The sequence below is a fragment of the Bos indicus genome, chromosome 19, assembly GCF_029378745.1.
Source record: "Bos indicus isolate NIAB-ARS_2022 breed Sahiwal x Tharparkar chromosome 19, NIAB-ARS_B.indTharparkar_mat_pri_1.0, whole genome shotgun sequence".
Lineage (NCBI taxonomy): Eukaryota > Metazoa > Chordata > Mammalia > Artiodactyla > Bovidae > Bos > Bos indicus.
Window position 1 is genome coordinate 41,069,668 of NC_091778.1, and position 24,774 is coordinate 41,094,441.

Genomic DNA, 24,774 nt, shown 5'->3' on the forward strand with positions numbered 1-24,774 from the left:
CATCTCAGAGCAGTTTTCTCTCAGCAAGAACTACTGATGAATTTGGTGACAGAGGCCTGCAAAAGATAGTAAAAGTGGCTTGAGCAAGATAAATCAGATGAAAACTTCCACAGGTTTTTCTCTAATTTCAATTATCCTTTCCAGTTAACCCATTATCAAGTACTACTCAGGAGATTTTTTTACTTTGTTAAAATTTTTTTGATTGGATTTTTTAAAAGCTGAATAAACAAAAAGTATTCAAAAGTTAAAAATGTATTACACATACACATGGTGCTTTTTATCAAAGAAATTTATTTGCATGTAAATAAACACATTTTTGTAATGTTTTGGGGAAAAAAATCCCACAGATTTTTATCTACTTTCAAAAAAATGAAAAACCCCAAAGTATTTACAGAACGGCCATATGCACAGAAAATCAAATTTGAAAGTTTTTTTAGAAAAGACCCTCCCCAACTGCTCCTGATGTACATTTTTAAAACACAAAATTTACAGCTCAGTTTTTCTACAACTGAGCATGTTTCCCAACCTAGCTTCTGAGATGTTAGGTACTTCCTACCCCTCAAAAAAACTTAAGGGTAGAAATAAAGAGGGAGGGAGATTTAGGGATAAAAGGTTAAAAAAATGAGACTGCCAAGGGATTGTGAATGAGTTTCCTATACTGGAATCTGCTTTAAGTGACTCAACTGGATACTATGACTCACTGGCTCCCTGGAAGGCTTCTTTTCAGAATTCATGATAGTGCTGCCCTGTATTTTCAGACCTAGGCCTTAAGGAAAATCCTTCCAAGAGCCACCAACCTCAAGCCTAGTTTTGGCAATTATATCATTTCATTTCACGCCTCCCCCCATACTTTTTAAAATAAACTGATTTTTTGAACCTGGAATCTTCATGTACATCAGAGCAGGTTTTGACCAAGAACCCCTAACATGAAGCCAAAAGACAGAAGAGGAATCAGGTCAAACTAAGAATACATAAGACACCAGCAGCAGAAGATAGGTAGAAGTTGACTTCATGTCCTTGTCGTCTTTTGAAACAGAAGAATGAGTACACCTAGACAGGAGGGAGGTGTCCCAGGCTTGGTTTATTCTGCCTCTTCTCCTCCACCCTGTGGAGAAATGCAGTGCTCCCTGGTTCTCAGGCAGGGTGAAGCAGTTTAGCCCCGGCTCCCTGTTAAGCAAGTTCAGATGCTGGGTCAGTGTGTGGGGTGTGCCCATCGACAATTCAGGGGCTTATCCTTCATCCAGATCCTAACTCGGAATTCTTTGATCTGGGATGAAGACAGAAAGAGAGAAAAAGCTTCCCAGTTTACTCATTTTGGTATTTGTTGGCTCTACTTGGGGGAGCTGAGCCCCTGATATTATGCAGTACATTCCCCATACTTTCCCCACCCAAACTTAAAAACCATTTTAACTTTTTTTTTTTTTCCTGCAGAAACCAATGGGATAAGATTCAAAACTAGGTGAGAAACTTGTGAGAAATCCAACCTGGTTGTATGTCTGAGAGGCTGCTACTGTATCAGCATCACAAGATAAAGCACTCTGGTATCACCTTGCCCATGTCCTCCTTAGTGTCACCCAAGACATTTGACTCTGATACGGTAACCGATAACTTTTCTTGCTCCACTTTGCAATGTTTCGTTTCCTACTTCTTATTACCTTGGGACACAAAAGTGGCAGAGTTGTTGAGAGCTGATGACCAGAAAAGGGAGAACACTAAAGGAAATCAGAGACAGTCAGGAAAGAAAGCCAAAGCTGATTTTCCAACTCTATGCTAACTCCAACCTGCAGAAAGAGCTGAATATAGAAATCTTCTTCAGTATCTGATGAAGTCACTCCATTTATGACACACACACACACACACACACAAATGAATCACCTGGCTTTTTTTTTTTTTTTTTAATCCAGAAGAGTTGTGCTGGGGATCGTGCCCCATCCTGCTGATACAGATCCTGAATGGAATCATCAGGAATGGCACAGTGCAGGTGTCAAAATCAAAGTAAGGCCGCAGAATTTTGAGAGGACCCTCCAAATACTGAGAACTTGTGTTGCACTCAAATGGTCTCCTGGATTTCTATATGTATGAGAAGGGCTTCTTATTGATGTCCCCCAGAATCCAGACTCAGACCTGTTCTTCCAAAAAGGTCCAATTGTGTTGCTACATAGTAGCAAGGGTTTATCTTCATGCCCACCTAGCATTCCAGGCCCCCATTACTTCAAGTGAGCTTGAAAACGGTTTTAAGTGAACTATGGCTGCAAATTTTTTACTGTTTTATCTAAGGGAGCATACAGTGGAGTGATTAAAGTCTGGACTCCTTATCCTTGTGATGAAGGGAAACAAGGAGCCCAGTTCTCAGGAATGGCATCAGTTCTCCTACAAACAAAATGCTGGGATATGGACTTTTGGCACATTGTAGAAATAGGAGAACTATGAATTCTGTAATGGTTTTCATGCCACTGGGTCAGGGAGGCTATCCCACTTTTAAACTTTACTGAATCTGAAAACATGTTTACATCCCAAAAAGCCAGCCAAGCTTTCTTTAAAGGAAAAAACTATAAATCAATACCTCCACAGAAAGGTAACTCCTAATATTCCTATGATGTCTGAACCCTATGAAAAACCTCCTATAACAAAAACACCATTTTGGTTTTCAACTTGACTCCAAAGGTGGGCTCTGACTGATCTGCTTCAGCTTGATACTACATTACCAGCATAAGCCACAAGCTCCCTACCACCAAATAAGCCTCCTCCTTGCCTCCCATCATTTTGAACCCTGAACCTCATAGAATAGAAAAAAACACTGTATAAAAGCAAACAGATAAAGGGTTAAAATATTACAAATAAATAGCTAAAATCATCTTCCCTCCCCAATCACTCCTCTAAGAAACAGACACCAAACATTACTTAAGTGTCCAAAATGACCCAAGTCCTTCATTTGCCCCTGCCTCAAATGGACAACTACCCAAAGGTGAACAACCTTCATGCAAATGCATCAAGGAATGTATTGCTTTTTCATTTCTGCCCAGCCCTTCAAATACATGCACTAAAATGAGTTTAAAACATGGCCTAAAAATGGAAAAAGGGAGAAAAAATATATATGAATATTTCCCACAAAACTGTTTCCCACCCTTCCCTCTCCCTAAGCCCTTCCCACCCCCTCCCTTTCATAAGCAAATATTTTAAAACTTTTTTTTTTTTTTTCTGGCAAAGGAACAAGTGATTTGTGGTAACCAGAATCAAACCCTATGGTCTCTTTAGTAGGGTCCGGCTATGCCTTTCAAAATTCATCCCACTTGGTGTCAAAGCCATGCCATTTAAGATTCTTAAACACAAAATCAGACCTGTCTGACTCACTCCTTATGATGATTTGCCTATACACTTAGTTCTTCTCTGGCCATATTTTTGCTTTAAATAGGTTCCTAGTTGCCAATCAGGGCCACATCCATAAGATCGTCATCTTCCTCCCCAATCATAAAGTCAGGGCTGAGCCTTGAGGGCCTGTCTGTAGATAAGATTGTGTTACTTGTCATAGACAAGGACTGGTCTGAAGAGATGGGTGATTTAGACCAACTCTCTGGCTTGATGCTATGAGATTTTTTCTTGTCTCGGTCTTTGTCCCGGTCCCTATCTTTGTCCTTTACTTTCTTCTTTTCTTTTTTGTGCTTCTTATGCTTCTCTGTGCTGTATTCTGGAAGAGGTCGGATGCCATCATCTGAGCTAGGACTGTTCTGATAAGATTTCTCTGCTATGGAGGAGCCTGACTCACTTTCACTGTCCAGATTCTGGGGGGTATATGCTGGTGACTTACTATGGCTGGGAGAGCCACGCTCATGCTTTGGAGTGGAACCACTGATGAGTGGAGAGCCATAGTTTTTGGAAGAGGCCATCTGAGGCCTGAGCCCTTCTCCACCACCTTCCCCAGGTTTCTGCAAAGTCACTTTGGCTTTAATGCTGGGGGATCCCCCATCATGCTTGCTGATGATAATTTTTGCCACACCCGTGCTCCCCACATTTTTAGACTCTGAGGTCTTCTTAGATGAATCCACTGAGCCCCCCGAGGTGGAAACCTTTGATTTGTCTTTATCACTTTTCTCACGCTTGCCCTGGAACTCTCCTCCAGACATGTTATGTTTGGAGGACACAGGATGGCTAGAATTTGTGCTCACCCCCATTTGGCCGTCCATTGGGTCTTCACCCCCAGGGCCACTGGTGACAACCCCATGCTTCAGTTTATCTATGACAGCTGTTAAAGACGGCTTCTTATTTCTGCTGGGAGATTTCCCTTTGGAACTCCCATGCTGGTTCTGAGAGGATGACATGGAAGAGCCACTTGAGGAAAAGGAAGAGGAAGATGCTGTACAAGAGTTAGATGATGGGGGAGTTTTCTGAGACAATGAGCCTGAGGATCCTAACCCTGAAGATGACTTCATGCCGGTGCTTGAACTAGTTCCAGACATGTGAGAACCACCAGAACCTGAACTGATAGGGGACTTGGCTTTAGAGGATGGGGGAGTCCCAGGAACAGGCTTCATTGGAGAGGCAAGCTTATCAGAGCCTCCAGGTGGCCTCGAATGGGAAGGGGATATGTTTGGTTTACTTAAAGAAGGATTCATAAGTGATGATGGCTTCCCTTGAGGTTTCATCTTGGTGCTGCTGGAGCCACTGCTCAGTCCATGCTTGGTAATAGGAGAGGAGCCTGGCTTTCCCCCAGACTGGGATGAATTTTTGGATTGGCTAGATCCAGAAGACCCCTGGCTAGAATATATACTGCTACTTAACTTAGAACTTGATGAACCTTCTGATTTACTGCTTTTCATCTTGCCTGAGTTGGAAGCAGAAGATAAGGAAGAATGGCTATGGTGGCTTTTACTTCCTGAGGAAGACACAGAACCACTGCTGGTATACTGACTGTGAGAAGAGGGCTTGCCCACCATCACAGTTCCCTTAGGAATCTGAATAGTAATTTTGGGAATGGGTGGTGTGGCAACACCTGGGGGAGTCTGAGATCTTCCTGAACTGCCTGGAGATTTGGATCCACCTGTACTAGTAGGTGGGGTGAAAGGTCGGTTAGAACTGTGAGATGGAGACTTTCCCTCAGTGTCTGCCTTCTTCCGCTTTGGAGGCTTATCTTTGCTTTTGCCATCATTAGAAGGGGTTCGACTGCGCTTCCCTGGTTTGCTGTCTAATCCTGTCCCTGACAGACTACTATTACTGGCACCATTGCCTTCCTTTACTCTCTTTTGAGTCTTTTCTTTCCCTAAGTCCCCAGTGGTCAATAAAGGACTCTGGCTACCACTGTGATGCTCCATAAGATCTGTAGGACCCAAAGCCTTACCAGCCACTGCTATAATACTGAAATCAACCGTGTCAGCTTGGCTATTGCCTTTAAACTTAGTCTCCCCATTATCACCTCCAAGCATTGGCACCCCCAAAGTATTTAGTGCCTGAGATGCAAATCCTTTGAAATCATCATTATCTCCACTTTGGCTGCTTTCATCAAAATATTCTTCTCCAAAACCACTTTGGCTCTGGCTGTTCAACAAATCAGGATTGAAATCTACTCCATCAGGAAAAAAATGATTGGTAGGTGAGTCACTACTGGGGCTGCCAGCAGCATCTGCAATAAGGTCAGCTGGATCAGTGTATGGATTTTCATTATTATTGGCTTGAAAGACATCAGGGTCAAAGAGGGCACTCTGAGAATGCCCAGAGCTTGAAGAATCTCGAACAGGGGTGCCAATGGGTGGACAATCGTCACTAGTGCTGGGAAGCTTAGAAGCTTCTTCTGCAATGTCTGAAAGGATATCAGTTACATCTGGGCCAATGCTGTCTGAACTGGATAGTCGGACCATCCTTTGAATACTGGGTTGGGGGTGAGGTACTGGTTGCGGGTAAGTTGTTGGGGGAGTACTACACTGGCTTGGAGCTGGAGTGATGTGTGGCGTATCCAGCGTGTCAGCTGTCATGTTGACATCAAAGATAGGGTTTTGTGAGTCAACATCCATTGAAAATAGCTCCCTCTGAAAGTCATCTTCAGTCTGGTGCTTTGGTTTGTCAGGTGGTAATCTTGATGACTTCTTCTTCTTTGTCTTGTTGCTTCCCGAGCACATTTCCATCCGGGGTGAGCCGGAAGAGGAGTTCTGCCTTTCTAAAGGGCTGCTTCCATAAAGGGTTGAGAAATCCTGGGCAGGATTATCTTTAAGAAGGTTCATGAGCATCGGGTGGTTCTTGGTGTTGCCGGCCATCGAAGAGACAGGTGGCGGCGTGTGATGAGGAGGGGTCGGACTCGAGCCAATGGTAGACCCCCCGTTCCCTGTGATTTGCAACAAACTGGTAAGAATTGGGTTCTGAGATACCTTGCTGAAGTCCTCCCCATGGCCCACCGACTCATGCCGATCTTTGATGCTCATGCTCATATTAAACAAGGTGGTAATGGGACCCCCCGGAAAGGTGTTGGTTGGTGTAGTGGTACCACTCATTGGGTTGTTGCCTGTGGTCATGCCATACCCTGGGCTGCTAGCCGGGGGCAGGTTCTTTTTCACCATGTCTTCAACTGTCTCTGCAATGAGGGACAGTGCTGGAGTGTCGGCCTGAATGGTTTCAGCTTTCCTCCGAATAGCCCTCATCGTCACAGGAATCGACATACATCTGTAAAATAAGATGGAAAAAAACAAAATGAACAATGCATTAGCTGCTACTTAAACCAATTTTTCATTTGAGATAAAGGCTTTACTTTTGCCTTAAGTAAAGATGTGCAATAAATAGTTTTCAGGGAAGGCAGAGGACCTGTAAGGCAGGAGCAGTTCTGTAAAATGCCAGAGCTTTGGATATACCCATTCTAAAAAGAATCTGGAGGAAGACTTCCCTGATGGTCCAGTGGCTAAGACTCCATACTCCCAATGCAGGATGCCTGATTTTGATCCCTGGTAAGGAACTAGATCCCACATGCCACAAAAAAAGATTCGCATGCCACAACTAAGAGCTGGCACAGCCAAATAAATATTTTATATGAATGAATGAATAAAAAGAATCTGGAAGGAATTCCCTGGTAGTCTAATGGTTAGGACTCCAAGCTTTCACTGCTGAGGGCCCAGGTTCAATCCTTGGATGGGGAACTGATATCCTGCAAGCCACATAGAGGAGCCAAAAAAAAAAAAATCTGGACCAGGAGGCAATCATCAACCTCCTTTGACATGCCACCAAAAACAAACCAATCCTAAACAGATGTCCAAATAATTAGATACCATACTGAACTAAAATAAAACTGGTAATAATGACCTCAGTAAGAAAATGCCCTCCTTTGGGGACTTCACATGTGATTAATGGTGTAACTGTATATACAATTTATCTTAATTGATGAACCACTAGAAAAATCTCTTGACCCATCAAATTCTATACTTAAATAGCTTAAATCACCCCAAAGCTATCTGTGAAAAGTACTACCACTGGCAGGAAATCCTTTTTATTTTAAAGCAAAGCACTTTTTATGTTACAGATAAATTTATGTTTATAAACATGTTTGAAAACAATTTGCTCTACACTATGTCAACAACCTTTCTTAAAAGACCAGATAGTAATATATTGACTTTTTAAGATTATATGGTTTCTGTCCAGCTACTCTGCCATCTTAGCTCAAAAGCTACCATAAACAATATGTAAAGGAACAGACATGTGTTCATTTACAGGCATGTCTTATGTGTCAATAAAATTTATTTTTATTTACTAAACAGACCACTCGTACCTGCTCTAAAAAATCTTGAAATTACATATTAATGCTTCCAGGAAGCTGAATGGCTAAAGTATCTTCCCACATACTGCTGTTTGACATATTACATGTGTTTTTTACAAAAATGACACAGAGGAAAAGTGAAAAAAAGATCTACATTTTTTTCAGCTCTCTCCCTCATAAAAGAGCCCTAACACTGGGTCTGAAGTTACCTACTTTACTTCCTATTACTCTTATGAGATTTATAAAATCAAAAACTCATATTGCTTCTAGATCCAAAAGCAGAGAAGTGTGAATTCAAAGCAGTGACTAAATGCCTTCCTCCTAAATTTCTAATTCATTTATTACTGAAAACAGCATTCTTTATACACCTCTTAATGGTACTCTGATGAAAAAGGGCCAGTGCTACCTTTGAACAACTTTGGCAATGAAGTCATCTGTGCAGATGAGTGCATCTGACAGCCCCTTGTAGAGTTTACAGCTCACATGTGTTGAGTCCTGCACATCCATTACCACTGAAAAATAAAACATATAGGAGGTGTTTAGGATGGATTTGGCTTCAGTTTCTGACTTTTCAAGAAGAGATAAAAGGACCAAACTGCTACCCTGAGAGAGGTGCTAACCACCCACATAACTCACCACACACCAGGGAGTCATTCACAGGGTGCTGAAAAGACACGCTGAAACGAGACTCTGAGAGGGGACACACTTCAAATTGGAGAAGCCCTGGAGAATCTAAAAGGCAAAGAAAAGGATCATAAAATAATCAACTAGATAAAAAGACTTAAGATGTGTAAATAGTAATAATTATGAAATCCTTTCTCTCCCTCACTGGAAACTAAATCCCATATATTTTTTTAAAAACATGAAACCCACTGGCACTCACAGGTGATTGAAGAAATCAGATTCCCAAGAATCTACCAGTTTATGTTATAAATACTCTAAAACAAAGTAAACTTCAGTTTTTTTAAATGAAGATATTTAATCCCTAAATTGATAAAGTCCTTGGCAGATATAAACATCCTGCCTTGAAAATCAATTCTGAAAATAAATGTGGCCAAGAGGAGTTTCTCATTCTATTTGATAAGCATCAGAATCACTGTCATAAACTCTGCTTTCTACTAGTATACAGCTGTTAGCTATACATTCCATAGTTTGGTAAACATGGACGTAGGGAATACAATCTAAAATGATATATTTTGCCAAATACACTTAACATATAACTATCATCGTTGGTTTCTAAGCCAAACATGCTGAAAGCCCAGAGACAAGAATTATATACTTTCTTGGGGAAAAGTATGTATCTCTGTAGGACTAACTTCATAACTATCTCACAAAAACTCATTTTTAAATGCTCTAAAGCTATGTGGATAATCTCCTAGGATTGAGATACATGAAACAGAAGGGTCATAAGGATACTTGCACATGTTCTGTGTCATTACTTCAACTTTCTAAAATTTTTCGTTTCTGGAACAATTCTTACTCCCATAAAATATATGTCCTGATTTACCTTCTGGGTTTCTTCTTGCCTACCATTTGAATGGCACAGTTCTATCACTGAAATGTTTACAACTAATGTAAAAAATTAACTATGATTAACTAGAGCAGCCAAAATTCATATCAAGATTTCTAAGAGCAAACTGTGTGAAAAACATCAGCATTCCAGAATCCTGGGAGAGAAAGAAAAGGGCACAGGTCTCATCTGTTTTTAAGCTATATGATAAAATTCTCCAAAGAAGGTGGAGAAAATATACTCAGGATTAAAACGTGAGAAGCACTGCCTAACAACCTAAAATTTAGGTGTCAAGAACTCTCTTCCTACAAAATCTCAAATTATACCTTATATATCTGCTGCAAGATTCAGGGCCCTAGGTACCCAATTACACCACTGCATGCAGAAAAACAGTAAGCCCATTGCAAAAAAACTCAGTAGTTTCCATATGCCAATATACAGATTGCTTCCATCAAAATTATCCACAGAGCTTAAACTAGATTCCCAACTCCTCCCACAGAAATTCTAATTAAGTTCATTTGGTATGGAAACCAAATATTTGTAGTTTTAGAAGCTCCACAGGTGATATGATGAGCCACCAAATTAGAGAACTACTAGAGTAATCAGTCGGAGAAAGCAATGGCACCCCACTCCAGTACTCTTGCTTGGAAAATCCCATGGGCAGAGGAGCCTGGTAGGCTGCAGTCCATGGGGTCACTAAAAGTCGAACACGACTCAGCGACTTCACTTTCACTTTTCACTTTCATGCATTGGAGAAGGAAATGGCAACCCACTCCAGTGTTCTTGCCTGGAGAATCCCAGGGACGGGGGAGCCTGGTGGGCCGCCGTCTATGGGGTCACACAGGGTCAGACACGACTGAAGTGACTTAGCAGTAGCAGAGTAATCAGTACCATTTACCGGTAAATACAGCAAAAGGAAAGGCAGTACCTTCCTTCAGAATAGTTCTTTTGACACAGCTTCCTATTAGGGTGTTATAGGCCACTTGGTGTCTGATCAGATTCAGGATAAGAGGAACCCGGCCAGGGTGCTGAAAGGTGATTTTGCTAACAAGGGTTCCCTGTAGACTTCTACCATCTGGAAGAGGAGCATCCTTGTTGAGGAAATAGCAGTGCTGTTGACCTGGAAGAGCCTGGGCAAAAAGAACAAAGGGAACAAATGCTATTTACTCAGCCACTGTACTCCAACCACAAACTATCCTGAAAAAAAAAAAAACAAAAAACACCCTACTCCTCAAAAATCAGCAATTTCTTGCCACTCACTCACTCACTTGGCTGAAAAGACCCCTTTTTTCTAAATGTTCTGCCAGTGGTTTCCTAACCTAGCTAACATAAAAATTACCTCAGAAATCTGTATAAAAGGGGTCCCTGAACAGTAAGTGCAAAATTTTTATTTTTTAATAACACCCTATGGGACGGGGGAGCCTGGTGGGCTGCCGTCTATGGGGTCACACAGGGTCAGACACAACCGAAGTGACTTAGCAGTAGCAGTATACAGTTATAATGGAGCCAGAATTGAGGAACTGTTACTTTAGACTATTGTCAAACATTCAAATAAATTCAAGTTCAGATGTGGTTTAAAAACCGTCCTTAATTCACTCATTCCAGTACTTTCTTCTCTGTAAGTACTCTGTAGATCAGAAGTTCACAGCACTTGAAAGGATTAAACAGCAAGAATTCTTAATACCTACTTATAAGCTTATAAAAGTTTAGAATACCGTTAAGAGACTTTCATTTGAAATTTCAACAATTCAATGTACATTTTTCCTAACTTGGAAGTTATGTTCTTTTTCAGTACATTTCAAAGATATCTGTAATTTCCTGCCTGAGAAAACAGGACATGATCTGGTAAGCCAAAAGAATGTCTTCTGATTTCAGATATCCTATAAAAGGAAGATTCTGATCTTGGGTCCAACCATAATCTACAACAATCCATAACGCCTTACTTACAGCATAAAATCGCATGTTGTGATTCAAAGGTAAGGGGTCAGGATCCTTTGACAGTTCAAATTGAGTGATCAGTTCATAGAGGGGTACATAAGTTGGCTGAGTTTCAAACAATGGAATTCCTGGAAGAGCAAAGATCAATATAATCACAGTAAGATGAAAATGTTGACAGCTCAGTTTTCCCTTCATTCACCCATTTATTCAAGAAGTACTTACCAATAAGCACTGACTAGTTCAAAACACCATGATATCTATACCTATCACTAGTTTTTTGAGGTCAAGACTGAAAGAGGGCTAAGATAATGTGAATTTGAAGTTTGCTTTTACTTTTATAACAATTATTAGCTTCTGATGCTGCTTAAAACTCACCTGTGCAGTTCTGAATTTTCTGAACAAATGCTCTAGATACTGGAAGTGGCTGGGGAAATTTCAAGAAGAAACAAGCAGGAAGATCAACACTGTTGGCACTGGTAACTAAGGAGAAGGAGGGAGTCCTTCAAAAAAAAAAGTAGAGGATTGGGATTCTGAATTGATGTAAAAATGAAAAGTTCTCAACACTCAGACACGTTTGTATCATATAAACACATACAAAGACTATCAAACTTCACTCTTTGAACTTCCTTCCCCCAATTCCAAAATATCCTATTTGTTAACCCTAAAGTATCTTATCGAACATCTATCCTGAAACACGTTCTCTAGTTATTAATATTACTCCAACATAGCTCCAGATCAACATAAAGTCCCATAAGAAAATCCCATAGAGCAATCACTAAACCACTAAGCCAGTGGAAGTAGCACGGTTCTCTTCTTTCTCTCTCATGATAAAACTGTGTTCTATGAGCAGACTTCAAAGAGGAGCATGCAAATACCGAAAAGAGAAATCAAATGGATAAAACAAAAAGCCCACCCCTAGGAAGTCAAGTGTGGGAAGAGCCAAGTCAAAGTAATACTTGTTTCTTATTGGGCTTAAAGTTGAAAAAAAATGGACTTTGCTACCCTAGAATTATATTTCACTTACCATTTGTTGTCAACTGGATGTGATCCCATAATTAATGGTGCAATTGGGAGTTTATACATAGCAGATGTTCCTTCGATTGTCACTGATGCATTCATGCCCAAAGATCGAGGAACTGGGAAAAAGAAAAAAAATGGTATTCTCCAGAGTAACACAAATTATAAGGATCTTAACATTAAAAAAAAAACAAAAAGCTAGCTTCTGTGTAATTTGTCAGCCCTAATTATCAGATTCTATACCTATATAACTTAGAAATGCTACAAGTACCTTTCTAACAAACCAATAATTCTGTTAGTAAATAATACAAAATATAGGAAACAATGCAGTCTAAGGAAAAAAAATTTTAAAGACCGATTACCAATATTAACTTATTTTCTCCAACTTCAGAATGCATTTAAACAGAATTATGACTACAGACAGTCAATGATTGAAGTTAAAAAGGGGAGCAAAATGAGGTATTAGGCCATTTTTCATTAGGTTTTAGTCTATTAAAGTGCAAATACAGGAATTCCCTGGCAGTCCGTGGTTAGAACCCTGTGCCTTCACTCCCAAGGGCATGGGGTTCCATCTCCGGTCAAAGAACTAAGATCCAGCAAGCCATGTAGTGCACCCAAAAAAAGTGCAAATACAAAGTAAGATCCATTATTTTAGTTCTTTAGTAAGTTGGTTAACTTCTTTACCATTAAAGTAATGATTAAAGCAAATTTCAAGTCAGATCATTTATATTTTCTCATTCACTCATTTACTCATTCAAAAGGATCAATTAAGCCTTTATTATTATGTATGTATATCCTATGGACAAGGAGCCTGGCAGGCTACAGTCCATTGGGTCGCAAAAGAGCTGAGCATGACTGAGCAACTAGATGACAACAAACGTATATATACATATGTATATATGTATGAATGTGTATGTATGTATCAGAAGCAAACTCTGGTAGAAATGGAAAACTTTGATAGGGATGGCATATTTACTTGTGAGTAGCAAACCAGAAAGTACAGGCAGGTCTGGGCATTCAAATTTTTTAAAATATTTTTTAAACACTGAGCAAAACCTTTAGTTACTTTATAGTGAAAGTCTTACCATTATTCTCATGCAAAATGATAGGGGATGTTGTCTTATCATCCAGCAGGTCAGAAGGAGAGGCATAATACTTCAAGTTCATTAAATGACCTATGAAAAATAAAACATCACTACTTTATCAGGTAACTTACAAATAAAGAAAAATATTCCCTTCCTATAAACCTATATACAAGAAAATAGTTTAAAATATGAGAACTCATGATCCAAAGCAGCTTGTGAAATACGACAGAAGCATAAGTATTATTTCTAGCAGCAACAATTTACTTCACAATTAAAAAATATGAAAACTAGGGGAGGGCAAGTATTGACACCTTAGAAACCACTAAAAAATACACAAATGAGAGGGGTAAATTTGGAGTCTGGGATTGGCAGAGACAAACTATTATACAACAGTGTCCTACTGTATAGCACAGGGAACTACGTTCAGTATCTTATAATAAACTATTATGAAAAAGAATAGGAAAAAGAATAAAAGTATATACAACTGAATCAGTTTACCATATACCAGAAACTAACACAACATTGAAAATCAACTACATTTCAATTAAACAAAAAGAAAACCATCACAAATGACTAGTAATTTTCACCTTCTGCTTATAAAACCAAGATGAAATTTTAAGTAGTAATCTTTCAACTAAAAATTAGGTTTTTTTCTAAACAAGCAAAATAGCATCACATACCCCCACTTCTTGGAGTGAGATAGCCAACACTTCCATGAAGAATCTTGTCCAAGGGACCAGCATTGGTTGCTTTCCTGCAAGACAAATGATCTATGTTTATTTACATTTAAGCCCTGAAGGTATTAGTATATAATGTCATAGTGAGTTCAGCCCTTACACATCTTTTAATTCTATCCTAATGACTCTATCTTGGGCATTTAACAATTATATTTCACCCTCAAGGTGAAGGGATAATTTCTAAGAATATACCAGTGTGTAATATGGTGAACAAAAATTACAACTATAATATTATTTATCAGAAGGGAGGCCAGGTTTCACAAGTCTTCTCATAAAACCTATGGAATACCAACCAACAACTTAGGGATACTGATATTCAGAAAATGGAATGCAATCATTTGGGAAGTGAAAGGATATGGACAAGATGTACAGTACAGGTAAAATACAGATGCATAGTAACATGCATCTATAATACATATTTTTTAAATAACAGAAGCCTAGTAACCTATAGACAAAAAACTTTAAGAACAAGGTCAAAGAGAATTGATACTTTAGCCAGTCTTACCAATACATAACTGCCATTTTAGATAGATCCTGTTCTAAGGATTGGAGAGCCAAGTACATTTTAGTCTTCAGTTTGCTGGAAAGTAAACAGAACAAGAATTAGTTAACGAATATACATATACACAAACACTGAAAGCCTAGAGAGCAAATCTACCTTGGAAGCAACTTAGATATCTATTTAAAAAAAAAAAATTAAAAAACAAAATCATTAGTGATCTACCAAAGCTAGTTTTTATCTCTACTTAAAAGACCAAGCAAGTAAGCAGAATCCCAATTAGGTTAAAAATATAAAACCAGTCCCATGACAATTTCTTTCAGCCTAGAAATCAATATGCTGAAGATACCTCAAGGATTATAATCTACCTTCTAGCACTATAATCATTAATGCAGATACTGTTTATTTAAAATACCTTTAAAGGACATTAATTAGCTGAGTTATAGACTGTCAGAATGAATAGAAATTACAAATGAGCTAGGGCAGAAGACTTGGCAAATTTCTAAGTACAAAATGATTTATAGATTTATACTAATTTTTCAAACAAAAGCAAAAAATACTTACTTGTCCCCTGGAAGGTTATAAAGATTAACAAGACCCTTAAGGTGCTTAGAAAATTCATCAAAATTTTTTTCCCTGTAAGATGTTCAGGGAAGAGGAGAGAGGGAAGAGAATAAAACATATAATTACTACTCAATCGTATCAGCAAAGTCCCAAAAATGAAGGCTATATAAAACTAATCTTAATAATTTGCTTTTATTTTTCCCCCCAGAGTTTTCTGGAATCAATCAAAAGTTGCAAAAGAAAATACAATGTTCTCCTTTCTCTGCTCCATTTTTTGGGAGAAGGTGCTAATAAACAGTATAAAAGATAGTCAAAAAGACCTGTTACCTCATATACTAATTTGTTCTTCAGTAATGAGACTTAGTTTAAATAAAGCACTTCTCCTCTTAATTTGTAACTGAGATGACTGGATGTCATGAGGAAAAAAAATCTTTTAGAGAGAAAAAGGAAGTAAATAAATTAGGAAGATAGGACACTTTCATGTATACACTAAGAGCAGAGAAAGGAAATGAACAGTGGGAGAGAGATGGGAGACCTAAGTAAAGGCAGAATAGGTAGTGTGGAGGCAAACGATATATTTTGAAATGTTCCTATAACAATCCTCTAACAAGATTTACCCCAGGAAAAAGAAACTACTACCAGGAATCCTGGCATCCTAAAACCTAACATTCAGAGATGGATTCTTAGTCAAATAAGCTTTTATAGGCAGGAATCCAACACAACTCAACAATTCTAAGTCTCTATTCCTTTTTCAAACTTAAAAAAAAAAATGTCTGTTGAAAACTGTACTGCTCTGACAAATGTCAGATACTTGATCAGGCATTTATTGAATACTTACTGCCCAAAGTGCCATGAAGACACTAAAAAGAAACAAGAGCAACAGCAAAATATATTCCTTACCTTAAAATCATCATCTATACAGAGTGATTAAAAATACCTGGTAAAGACTAATATTCTTTCTAAAGTTCCCACTTCCAAACATGCTTACAAATTAACTTTAGAACACCATCAGTCCATAAACTGGTACAGTCTCTCCTATTCTACATTAGAACCAGAAATACTGGTTTCCTGGACTATTCTGATAATACATCTTTGCTAGACTTATTGAGTAAATGAAATCATAAAAGGTTATTTTTTTATGTTGCATTGCAATTTTTCAAAGCTCATTCAAATCTGGTGTATTTGGCTGTAAGGACATTAAAATGATCACTGGAAGGCTGAGTGTAAAACTTATTTCTCAATGTTAAACCCGTAAGATTCCTCCGTGTGATGTCTGATAACTGCACTATATTTAAAACATAAAATTGATGTAACAACTTTCTCAAATTCCCAGAGAGTTAATTCTGGGTTTAAATTTAAGCATGGAAATCTCCACTCAATTAAAGGAGAAAAGATAAGCCAATGACAAAAGACATCAATTACTAAAAGAGACTGTCTTCAAGCCTAGCACTTTACTATGATTTAGGACCCATAAACCTGAAATATAAAACAATTTTTCTCAAAGTGAAAAAAAGTTCTTTCCATAGTATAGACTCAATTTTCTCAAGCTTTCTCTAATTCAATAATTAGGTTCTATTTATTTTTGTTCCACAGAGAATTCCTAAGGTTAACTCAGCAGTTCTCAACCAGGAGTGATTTTGTCCTCCAGAGGACGTCTGACAATATCTGGAGATATTTTTGATTATCACAGATCAGGAGGTTATCATAGATCCTAACTAGTTGGGAGAAACCAGGGATGCTGTTTAACATTCAAGAATGAACTGGGCAACTCCCTAGAGCAAAGAATCTCCCAACCCAAAATGGCAATACTGTCAAGGTTGGGAAACCCTAGGATAGATGGAATAGAGTGTTAAAAAAAAAAAGCTAAGTCAATTCTGAAAGTGATCAAGTACAGACTCTGAAAAATCTTGACCCAAGAAAATAAAGTTGTTCCTTAGAAAAGTAAATTCTAACCATTCTCAAAATGTAACTATAAAGAACAGCACTGTCTGCCAATAAAAGGGAATGTAAATGTCAGCTGCTCACCTTAGCTGCTGTACAAGCTCTGGACAGCTCTGAAATTAAAGAAATTATGTTAAAACTCTAAGCTACTTTAAGATGCTTGAAGACATCAAAAGTTTTTTTCTTTTTTATTAATAACACATGCTTTTTAACAAAAACATTAAAACTATAGAAGGTCCTTATATTAAGATATCAAAGACATCTTCTTCCTACTTGGTAAACCATGGGGTTGGGTCATGAAATTAAAAATCAAATATATGAAATACTTTATAAAGGAATCAACTTTCAGTTGCTTGTTTAAAACATTAGGACCTCTCTTTAAAGCCATCCTTGGAATTCATATCCAACTGTCTGGTTATACACCTGTTACATTCGTCTCTATTACAGGGCTTTTCAGAGACATTAACTATATACAAGATTATCTGTCCTTCTTGATTATAAGTTCTTTGAGGATAGGAATTTAAATTGTTCATATCCCCAGCACCTATTGTTCAACTGCGGCTCATGTTTGTTGATATGAATTAGAAAAAGTTCCTCTGGTGTTTCTTCTTGTCAAAGCCTTTGGATGATGTCAGAGATGGACCCAGAGTATTCTAAATTCCACTCTACAGCTACTGATGTTGTAGCCCATCACATCATCTCTACAGTGGCTCGTGAAAAAACCTAAACCCAAGCTATTTCAAACCCCAACAATATCTTTAAAAATTAATGTCCCTAAGTAAACCCCACAGATTCCAGTGAAATATCAACACATACCACAGGATTCTCCCCATGGTGAGCCACTTTTACATCACAAAGCTGTCCTGCAGGATCTAACTGCACTTCCACATAGAACATATCTGACGTGATGTAACATTCAGTGCCACTGGCACTGAGATGAGAGCCCAGTCTAGCAGGAACAAATCAAAACAAAAATTAATAGAAGACACATAAATAAAGCCACCCAAAGTCAACACTAAGTTAAATATTTCTGCCTACAGATATACTACTTACCCATTCTGTCTTGCTATAGACTCCAAACGGTCAGTCATTGCTGGTAAAGATGTTACTACAAAAGGGTGAAAAACAGGAAATCACAAAGCATGCTCCAAATAACTTAAATAGTATTCTTCAAAGACAGAAACATCCTGAGGAGTGTATCTGTCCTTCCAAAGCCATAAACACATTCAATAGTCCAAATACTTGTAATCTGCACAAAGCTTATCTATAGTTCAAATGCTTATAATTTGCACAAAGCTCACTGATAAGGCTTAGCTGCAGCCTAAGCAATAAGGGTCAAAAAAAAAAAGAGATCTATTTGAAAAAAACTGGACCTTTCTCCTTTAACTTTTTCTTTACTCATTTGGGACAGGTTATCTTTAAAGACGGAGAAGGCAATGGCACCCCACTCCAGTACTCTTGCCTGGAAAATCCTATGGATGGAGGAGCCTAGTAGGCTGCAGTCCATGGGGTCGCTAGGAGTCGGACAGGACTGAGCGACTTCACTTTCACTTTTCACTTTCATGCATTGGAGAAGGAAATGGCAACCCACTCCAGTGTTCTTGCCTGGAGAATCCCGGGGATAGGGGAGCCTGATGGGCTGCTGTCTATGGGGTCACACAGAGTCGGACACGACTGAAGTGACTTAGCATAGCATATATCTTTAAAAAAGACATACTTAGGGACTTGCTAGTCATCTAGTGGTAAAGCGGGTATGGATCCAATCCCAACTCATTTATGATAATCAGTGTAAAACCTGTTTGTCTGTTTTTACTCTCATTTTCCTTCAAAACCAGACAGAAGTAGTAATTATAAGCTTGAATAATCAAGCTCATGACTTAAATTTCATGTTTGCTTTCCTGAAAACATTTTTTTCTTTCCTCTTTTCGTTTTCTTATGAAAACATTCTTAATAAATACTGTAAAAGTCTTACAGTCAAAAAGTCCATCTTCTTATTGAGTTAATTAGGAGAGAACATGTGAAGGAAAAAAATTTCCCCCTCCTATATGCTATCTTAGTTATCCTTCATCAATTATTTTTTGAGTCTCTACCAGCCTTCAAAATAGAATAAAAAATAAATGTTTCAAAAGTTCAGGTAAAAGTTCATCTCAACTTCATAATGAAATCAAGAGTGAGACCTACCTATCTCAACTTACATTTCTAGTATAAAAGTCTTTCCTAAACTGGAGCGTTTTTAAGACGTTAGCATATTTCAACAATGTTGACAAACCTTTGAGAGCTTTCTGCAATGTCTCCAAACAGCTGACCAAATGTTGGTGCCCTCCAGAACTCATTACAACCCTCTTCTCCTATATTAAAATAGGAAAACATTTGAGGTAAAAATTAACCAAGCCAATAGTTTTTGGTAAACACATACATTATTCTAGAAATAATATTTCAGGAGTCTACAGATTATGAAGTAGTCTATATACTCTATATTTCTTACATATTCTAGATAATCTATAAATTTTTAATTGTTATTTTGTCCATCTGTCCAACAGAGGAAAGGTTAATCTACTGAATACATGGATATACCATATCCATATCCATGAAAGGAGAAAAGGGTATTTTCACATCTAGGACTTCTCTGGTGGTCCACTGGTTAAGATTTCATGCTTCCAAAGCAAGGGATGTGGGTTCAATCCCTGGCTGTGGGACTAAGATCCCACATGACACAGTGCAACCAAAAAAAAAAGTCTACAACAAAGGTATTTCCAGATCTAAAATAATTTTCAGGGAAAAATTAGAAGAATCAAAATGTAATAAATGCAATCAGCCTCCTGCAGAAGATGACTATATCCTAAGACTCACAATGGGGTGGCTCAAATTTGACAATTCCCAAACCTAATAAGGTGATATGCATGTAATCTAAGAAATACAACCAAACCTTAGTCAAACTACTGGGCCAGCTAAAAAGTTCATTTGGATTTTTCCATGTTACGGAAAAAACAGAATGAAATTTTTGGCCCACCCAACAGACTCACTCTAGGAAACAAGATACATAATCCAAAAATCCAAAGAGCAAAAATTTAGCATAATTTTTCTAAACCTATTCAAGGAAGCAGTTTCTCTCTGTACAACATTCTAGTCCCCAGAAGTATGAGCAGTTTTATGATACAAGGATAGGTTTTGAGGCTTTTCCACGCCCTAAATCCATCTTTCTTGGCTCTAATTCCATGCTCCCAAACATCTGCTTAATTAATAATCCAGATTCCTTTATACCTTAAATAGACAAGGACTGTGTCCATTGCTCTAGACAATGGATACCAGTATTTTGTTAACTGGAAAGACAAACCCTCATTAATAAACAGGCATTCTGACTTTCATGTTAATCTACTGAGATTTTGTTAATATGTCAGTTTTAAAAGGGCTTCCCCAGTGGATCAGCAGTAAAGAATCTGCCAGCAGTGCAGGAGCCACAGGAGACATGGGTTTAATCCCTGGGTTTAGAAGATCCCCTGGAGGAGGACATGGCAATCCACTCCAGTATTCTTGCCTGGAGAATCCTATGGACAGAGGAGCCTAGCAGGCTACAGTCCATAGGGTCGTAAAGAGTTGGACATGACTGAAGAGACTTAGCATGCACACACACAGTTGTTGAAAATTCTTCAAAATCTTTTACATACCAATAAAAGTAGGTTTCTGAATCTGCAAAAGTGACAAATAGACAATGGAAGGTATGGTGACCAAACCAAGAACTGGTAACCCAAAAGAGGGTCTTAGTAGCCACCTGGAGTCCTCTAGCTCATGATGTTTCTCTAATGACAATATCATTTAGAGGTGGTATCTCAAACTAGAATATGGCTGCCTTCTAGTAAAAAAAATGACAACCTCTGAATACCCATACTGGAAAAATTGTCATTAAGACTTAAAAAAAAAACAACAACAACAAATCTTTTTTATGTATAAAATCCTGAGCCAGAAGATGTCTGTAGAACTTAGTTACAGAAATCTCTAAGCAACATGACATTTTGGTGTCCATTATCTCATTTGATCTTTACAGCAAAACTGTGTGAAAAAGCCAACTGGTATTGCTCATCTTACTCAAACTGGTGTCTCTACCTTCTAGATGAGGAAATTGAGGCTAGGAAAAAAACAAGTAATTTGTCCAAGGTTATACAGGTAGTAGTGGAGTCAAGATTAAAATAAAGGTTTTTTTGACAGCAAATTCAGTTCTCTTACTAGTGCTGTGCTATACACTCACCCCACTCCCTGTATTCCACTTAACTAAGGGCTCCCCATACTGGTGAATGCCTCAGGAAGGAGAAAGTACTGTAGAGAAAATCACAGAGTAAACAAGTGAAGTTAATTAAAAATGATTGCAAACTCTACTACCAGTATAGATACAATGAAAGTATTAACACATTAGAATCAAGGAGCTTGACAGGAAGTAAAAAGTAAATGTTTCTCTATATCAGGCTATCATGTGTATCTTTTTTTTCTGGCAGCGCTGTGGGACTTGTGGGATCTTAGTTCCTCAACCAGGGATTGAACCCAACGTTACAGTAACGAAAGCTGGGAATCCTAAACACTAGGTCACTAGGAAACTCATTATGCTTTATAAGTGTGTTTCTTACAACTTTTGCCTAAAATATCCCAGCTTACTATAACTCATGATTAACAAAATTCTACTAACATATCTTCTTCTTAGGTAGACTCTTAAAAGTCTACGAAAGCCATCATGTTCGTATGATGTTATGAGAAATAAAACTGAAGACACACCATAATAACTAGCTAGAAAAAGTCTACATAGGTAACTTAGCTTATCAAATAATTTTCTAAGCACAACACTTTATCCAGTTCACCATAATCCTCACCATGACTTGACGCACAAGCTTAATGGTTTCACTCCAAGGTCTATTTTGGTTAAATTTTGCATGGAGCCGTTCCAAGAGAGAACTCATCTTACTCAGCTTTTCCGACTCTAAGATATAAATCAGAAAACATCATTAGCAACTCTTCGTTCAAGACCTTCCACAGTTTTTCTTGCAAACAAAACTCCCATACTTCCTCCTGGTACGAACTCAGTTAAAATCTTTTCCAATATCATTTACTTCAAAATACACAAAGAATTCATTTCTAATAACAAGTAGACAGAAATTATGGGCCTAATCTAACAAACACTATAGAAGGGGACTGCTTTCTCTTCAGACTTAATGAGAAGCAAAAAAAGAACCACCTCCAGTCCTGAGGATCAAGACTACTGTTTAACAACAAAATAATTTCATGATATGCCTGAAATCCTTTGCATGACATATACAGAGCATACATTTGAACATGGTCTTACTATGGTTAGTTGGTTTTCAATGTGAAAATACAGACTTTCTTAATTTTTTCACATTATTTTAAGAGATCAATTTGTAAGTATTATCAAGAAAACAAGCTTCATTTGCCATTCAGCTATTTCCTGTTTGAATTCAAACTGTATGAACAAGGAACATGTCAAGTGACTAATGGATGAGTTTCAGGCAAAGGTAAGAGAAAGGTAGAAAAGAATGGATCCCAGATAGTGTTTGAAGGAAACTCCTACAACCTCCAACACTCCTGTAATTCTTTTAACTGCTTAACACGAGCAAGGACTGTGCTGGAGACCAGCAGTGCAAAAATACAATATGCCTGAGATGACATCTATGAGGGGGTGTGGATAAGTTAATGTGAAAATAACCATCACACAAAGCAAAATGAGATATGTTCTTAAAAATAGACACATTACTATCAAAATTCAAAGGAGGAAAAGTGTGTAATTAGTTTAGGGATGTTACAGAAAAGATGTCTTGAAAGATGAATAGAATGTCAGCAATCAAAGTTGAAGTAGTGACATCTTCAAATAGAGATTCAACTCCTCCCTCCAAGGCCTTCATCTTCTGGAAAACTGTTCTTGGGGCTGTTTCATCCAGTTTATGATTCTGGAGAAATGTTTGGCAATTCCCACATTTAAGACATTCACTCAGGCACTATTTTACATCTCAGAGACACAGCAGTGAGCAAACTAGACAAAATTCCTGCCTCACTAAGATTCCACTTAACACTTGTCATTCTCTGCACCCTCTTTCCTTTCTCCTTCAAACACACCTCCCTTCTCTCCGTTGAGAAGGCCGATGATAAATATCTTTACAAAAATGCTTCAATGAAACTTTTTTTTTGAGCAACTATTATGTGCTTGGAGAAGGAAACGGCAACCCACTTCAATGTTCTTGCCTGGAGAATTCCATAGGCGAAGGAGCCTGGTGGGCTCCGTGGGGTCACAGAATCGGAAACGACTGAGTGACTAACACAACACAACATTACGTGCCCAGGACAATACAATGATGAGTAAAGCAAGATCCTGCTCTACTAAGCTCAGAGTACATTGGAGAAGACAAGAAAATAATCGTGTATCAATAGAACTATGTCCGAAATGCTAAGGGAGCATCTAAGCTGAAATGTGGAACTTTAGAGAATATAAAGTTACACAGAAAAGTGTTTTTCAGCAGTTCTTAGTTCAGATATTTAAAGACTGAAATTAAAAGCATTTTTAAAATATACACCACCACAAGATATGAACACTGTGACATTTTTGAAAACTACTGGCTTTTAATACCATAAGGACCTATCATTTCATTCACGCCAAAACATCTTACAGTACTTTGATATACAGCGTTCTATTACTGTTTTATATCATTATTCAGATTTCTCTTCTTAAGAAGCAAGTTTTACATTAACTTGCCCGGTCTCCCATCTCTTTAGGCTAAAAAATGCTCTGAGGCCCAAATGTTGCCCCTTGCCAAACAGGAAACCTTCACACTCAAGTTGGGAGCCCCCTTCTCGCCAAAGTCGAAGCTCTCCATCACCAAGGAAGGCAGTCAGACTCTAAAACTCAGACATATCCCGCCTCCTAGATCCTGAGCCCTCGGGAGAGTGGCCCCCGCGGAGGCATTGGCTCCCCCAGCTGTGTCCCGCCCCCTGATTTCCCCCTCAGTCACTCACCCTCGGTCTCCCCCTGAGCCTTCATCCTGACGGCGGGGAGGGCCTAAGTCCTACACAAGAGGATATGCCCTTCCCCACCAGTAATGGAGGAACCAAGTTGGTTCGGGCTCCCGGGACGCAGGGCACCTGCAGTCCCACTCTTCCAGGGAAGACTCAGTCTGAAGTCCCCGGCGGCAAGAAGAGAAGGGTGCTCGCGGCCGCCGCCATCTTCCCCAACGGAACTTCCAAAAGATCGCGAGATTAACCGTGATCCTGCGAGAGAGAGACAGAGAGAGAGGAAAGGGGCTGGGCACCAAATATCGCGAAAAATGATTTATACGTTGCTTCTCGCGAGATTATCCCCACCCTGCCTGCTCTCTGGTTTGTCTCCGACTTCTCGGAGCTAGGCGTGGAGCTTCTGTAGTGGTAGTGTTCCACACCTCTGCGGAAGTTGGCGCTTTCGATTTGGCTTTCAAGCAGTTTGCAAAGTAAAAGCCCCAGCTGTCTTTCCTGAAATACTAGCTTTTCGAAGAATATTGCTGTTAGGAATATTTTATTAAAACTTCCCCTTTATTGAGATACTAGACGTTGGGTCTTTGTAACACGACGTCCCAAGGTAGCCCAGTACACTTAATTTCCATTACCGAATTTCCTTTTTAATTTCAGAAATATTTTTGTTGAGCATTTTCAATATTTCTGAGGACGTGGAAGATTTTGAGTTAAGAAAAACTTGTTTGCAGCAGTCATCAGTTCAGGTGAGTCGCTCAGTCGTG

General features: G+C 38.6%; 1 protein-coding gene across 2 annotated transcripts; it reads right to left on the bottom strand.

The window, feature by feature from the left end:
• Window positions 1–3,157: 3,157 nt before the first annotated feature.
• Window positions 3,158–24,260, bottom strand: MED1 (mediator complex subunit 1). 2 transcript variants are annotated; one of them, XM_019981273.2, is made up of 17 exons: window positions 24,023–24,260; window positions 21,874–21,980; window positions 19,287–19,365; window positions 18,071–18,125; window positions 17,834–17,966; window positions 17,102–17,130; window positions 15,077–15,148; window positions 14,519–14,593; window positions 13,957–14,030; window positions 13,277–13,366; window positions 12,199–12,310; window positions 11,550–11,674; window positions 11,184–11,302; window positions 10,165–10,366; window positions 8,363–8,458; window positions 8,133–8,238; window positions 3,158–6,645 (listed from the first exon to the last, which is right to left on the bottom strand). In XM_019981273.2, the coding sequence occupies exons 1-17, from the start codon at window positions 24,045–24,047 to the stop codon at window positions 3,417–3,419; spliced, it is 4,728 nt and encodes a 1,575-aa protein (XP_019836832.1). In that variant the 5' UTR covers window positions 24,048–24,260; the 3' UTR covers window positions 3,158–3,416. The 2 variants fall into 2 exon arrangements, with proteins under 2 accessions (XP_019836832.1, XP_019836833.1); XM_019981274.2 differs by lacking the exons at window positions 17,834–17,966; window positions 21,874–21,980; window positions 24,023–24,260 and having other exon boundaries at window positions 19,287–19,366.
• Between the last annotated feature and the right edge of the window lie 514 nt (window positions 24,261–24,774).

Excerpts from the sequence above, each read along its gene's own strand:
- MED1 (XM_019981273.2), bottom strand. The coding sequence starts at position 24,047 with ATGAAGGCTCAGGGGGAGACCGAGG. Across the intron at positions 15,149-17,101 it reads GAGCTTGTACAGCAGCTAAG|GGAAAAAAATTTTGATGAAT; the intron begins GTGAGCAGCTGA and ends AACATCTTACAG. Across the intron at positions 13,367-13,956 it reads TCTCACTCCAAGAAGTGGGG|GTCATTTAATGAACTTGAAG; the intron begins GTATGTGATGCT and ends TATTTTTCATAG.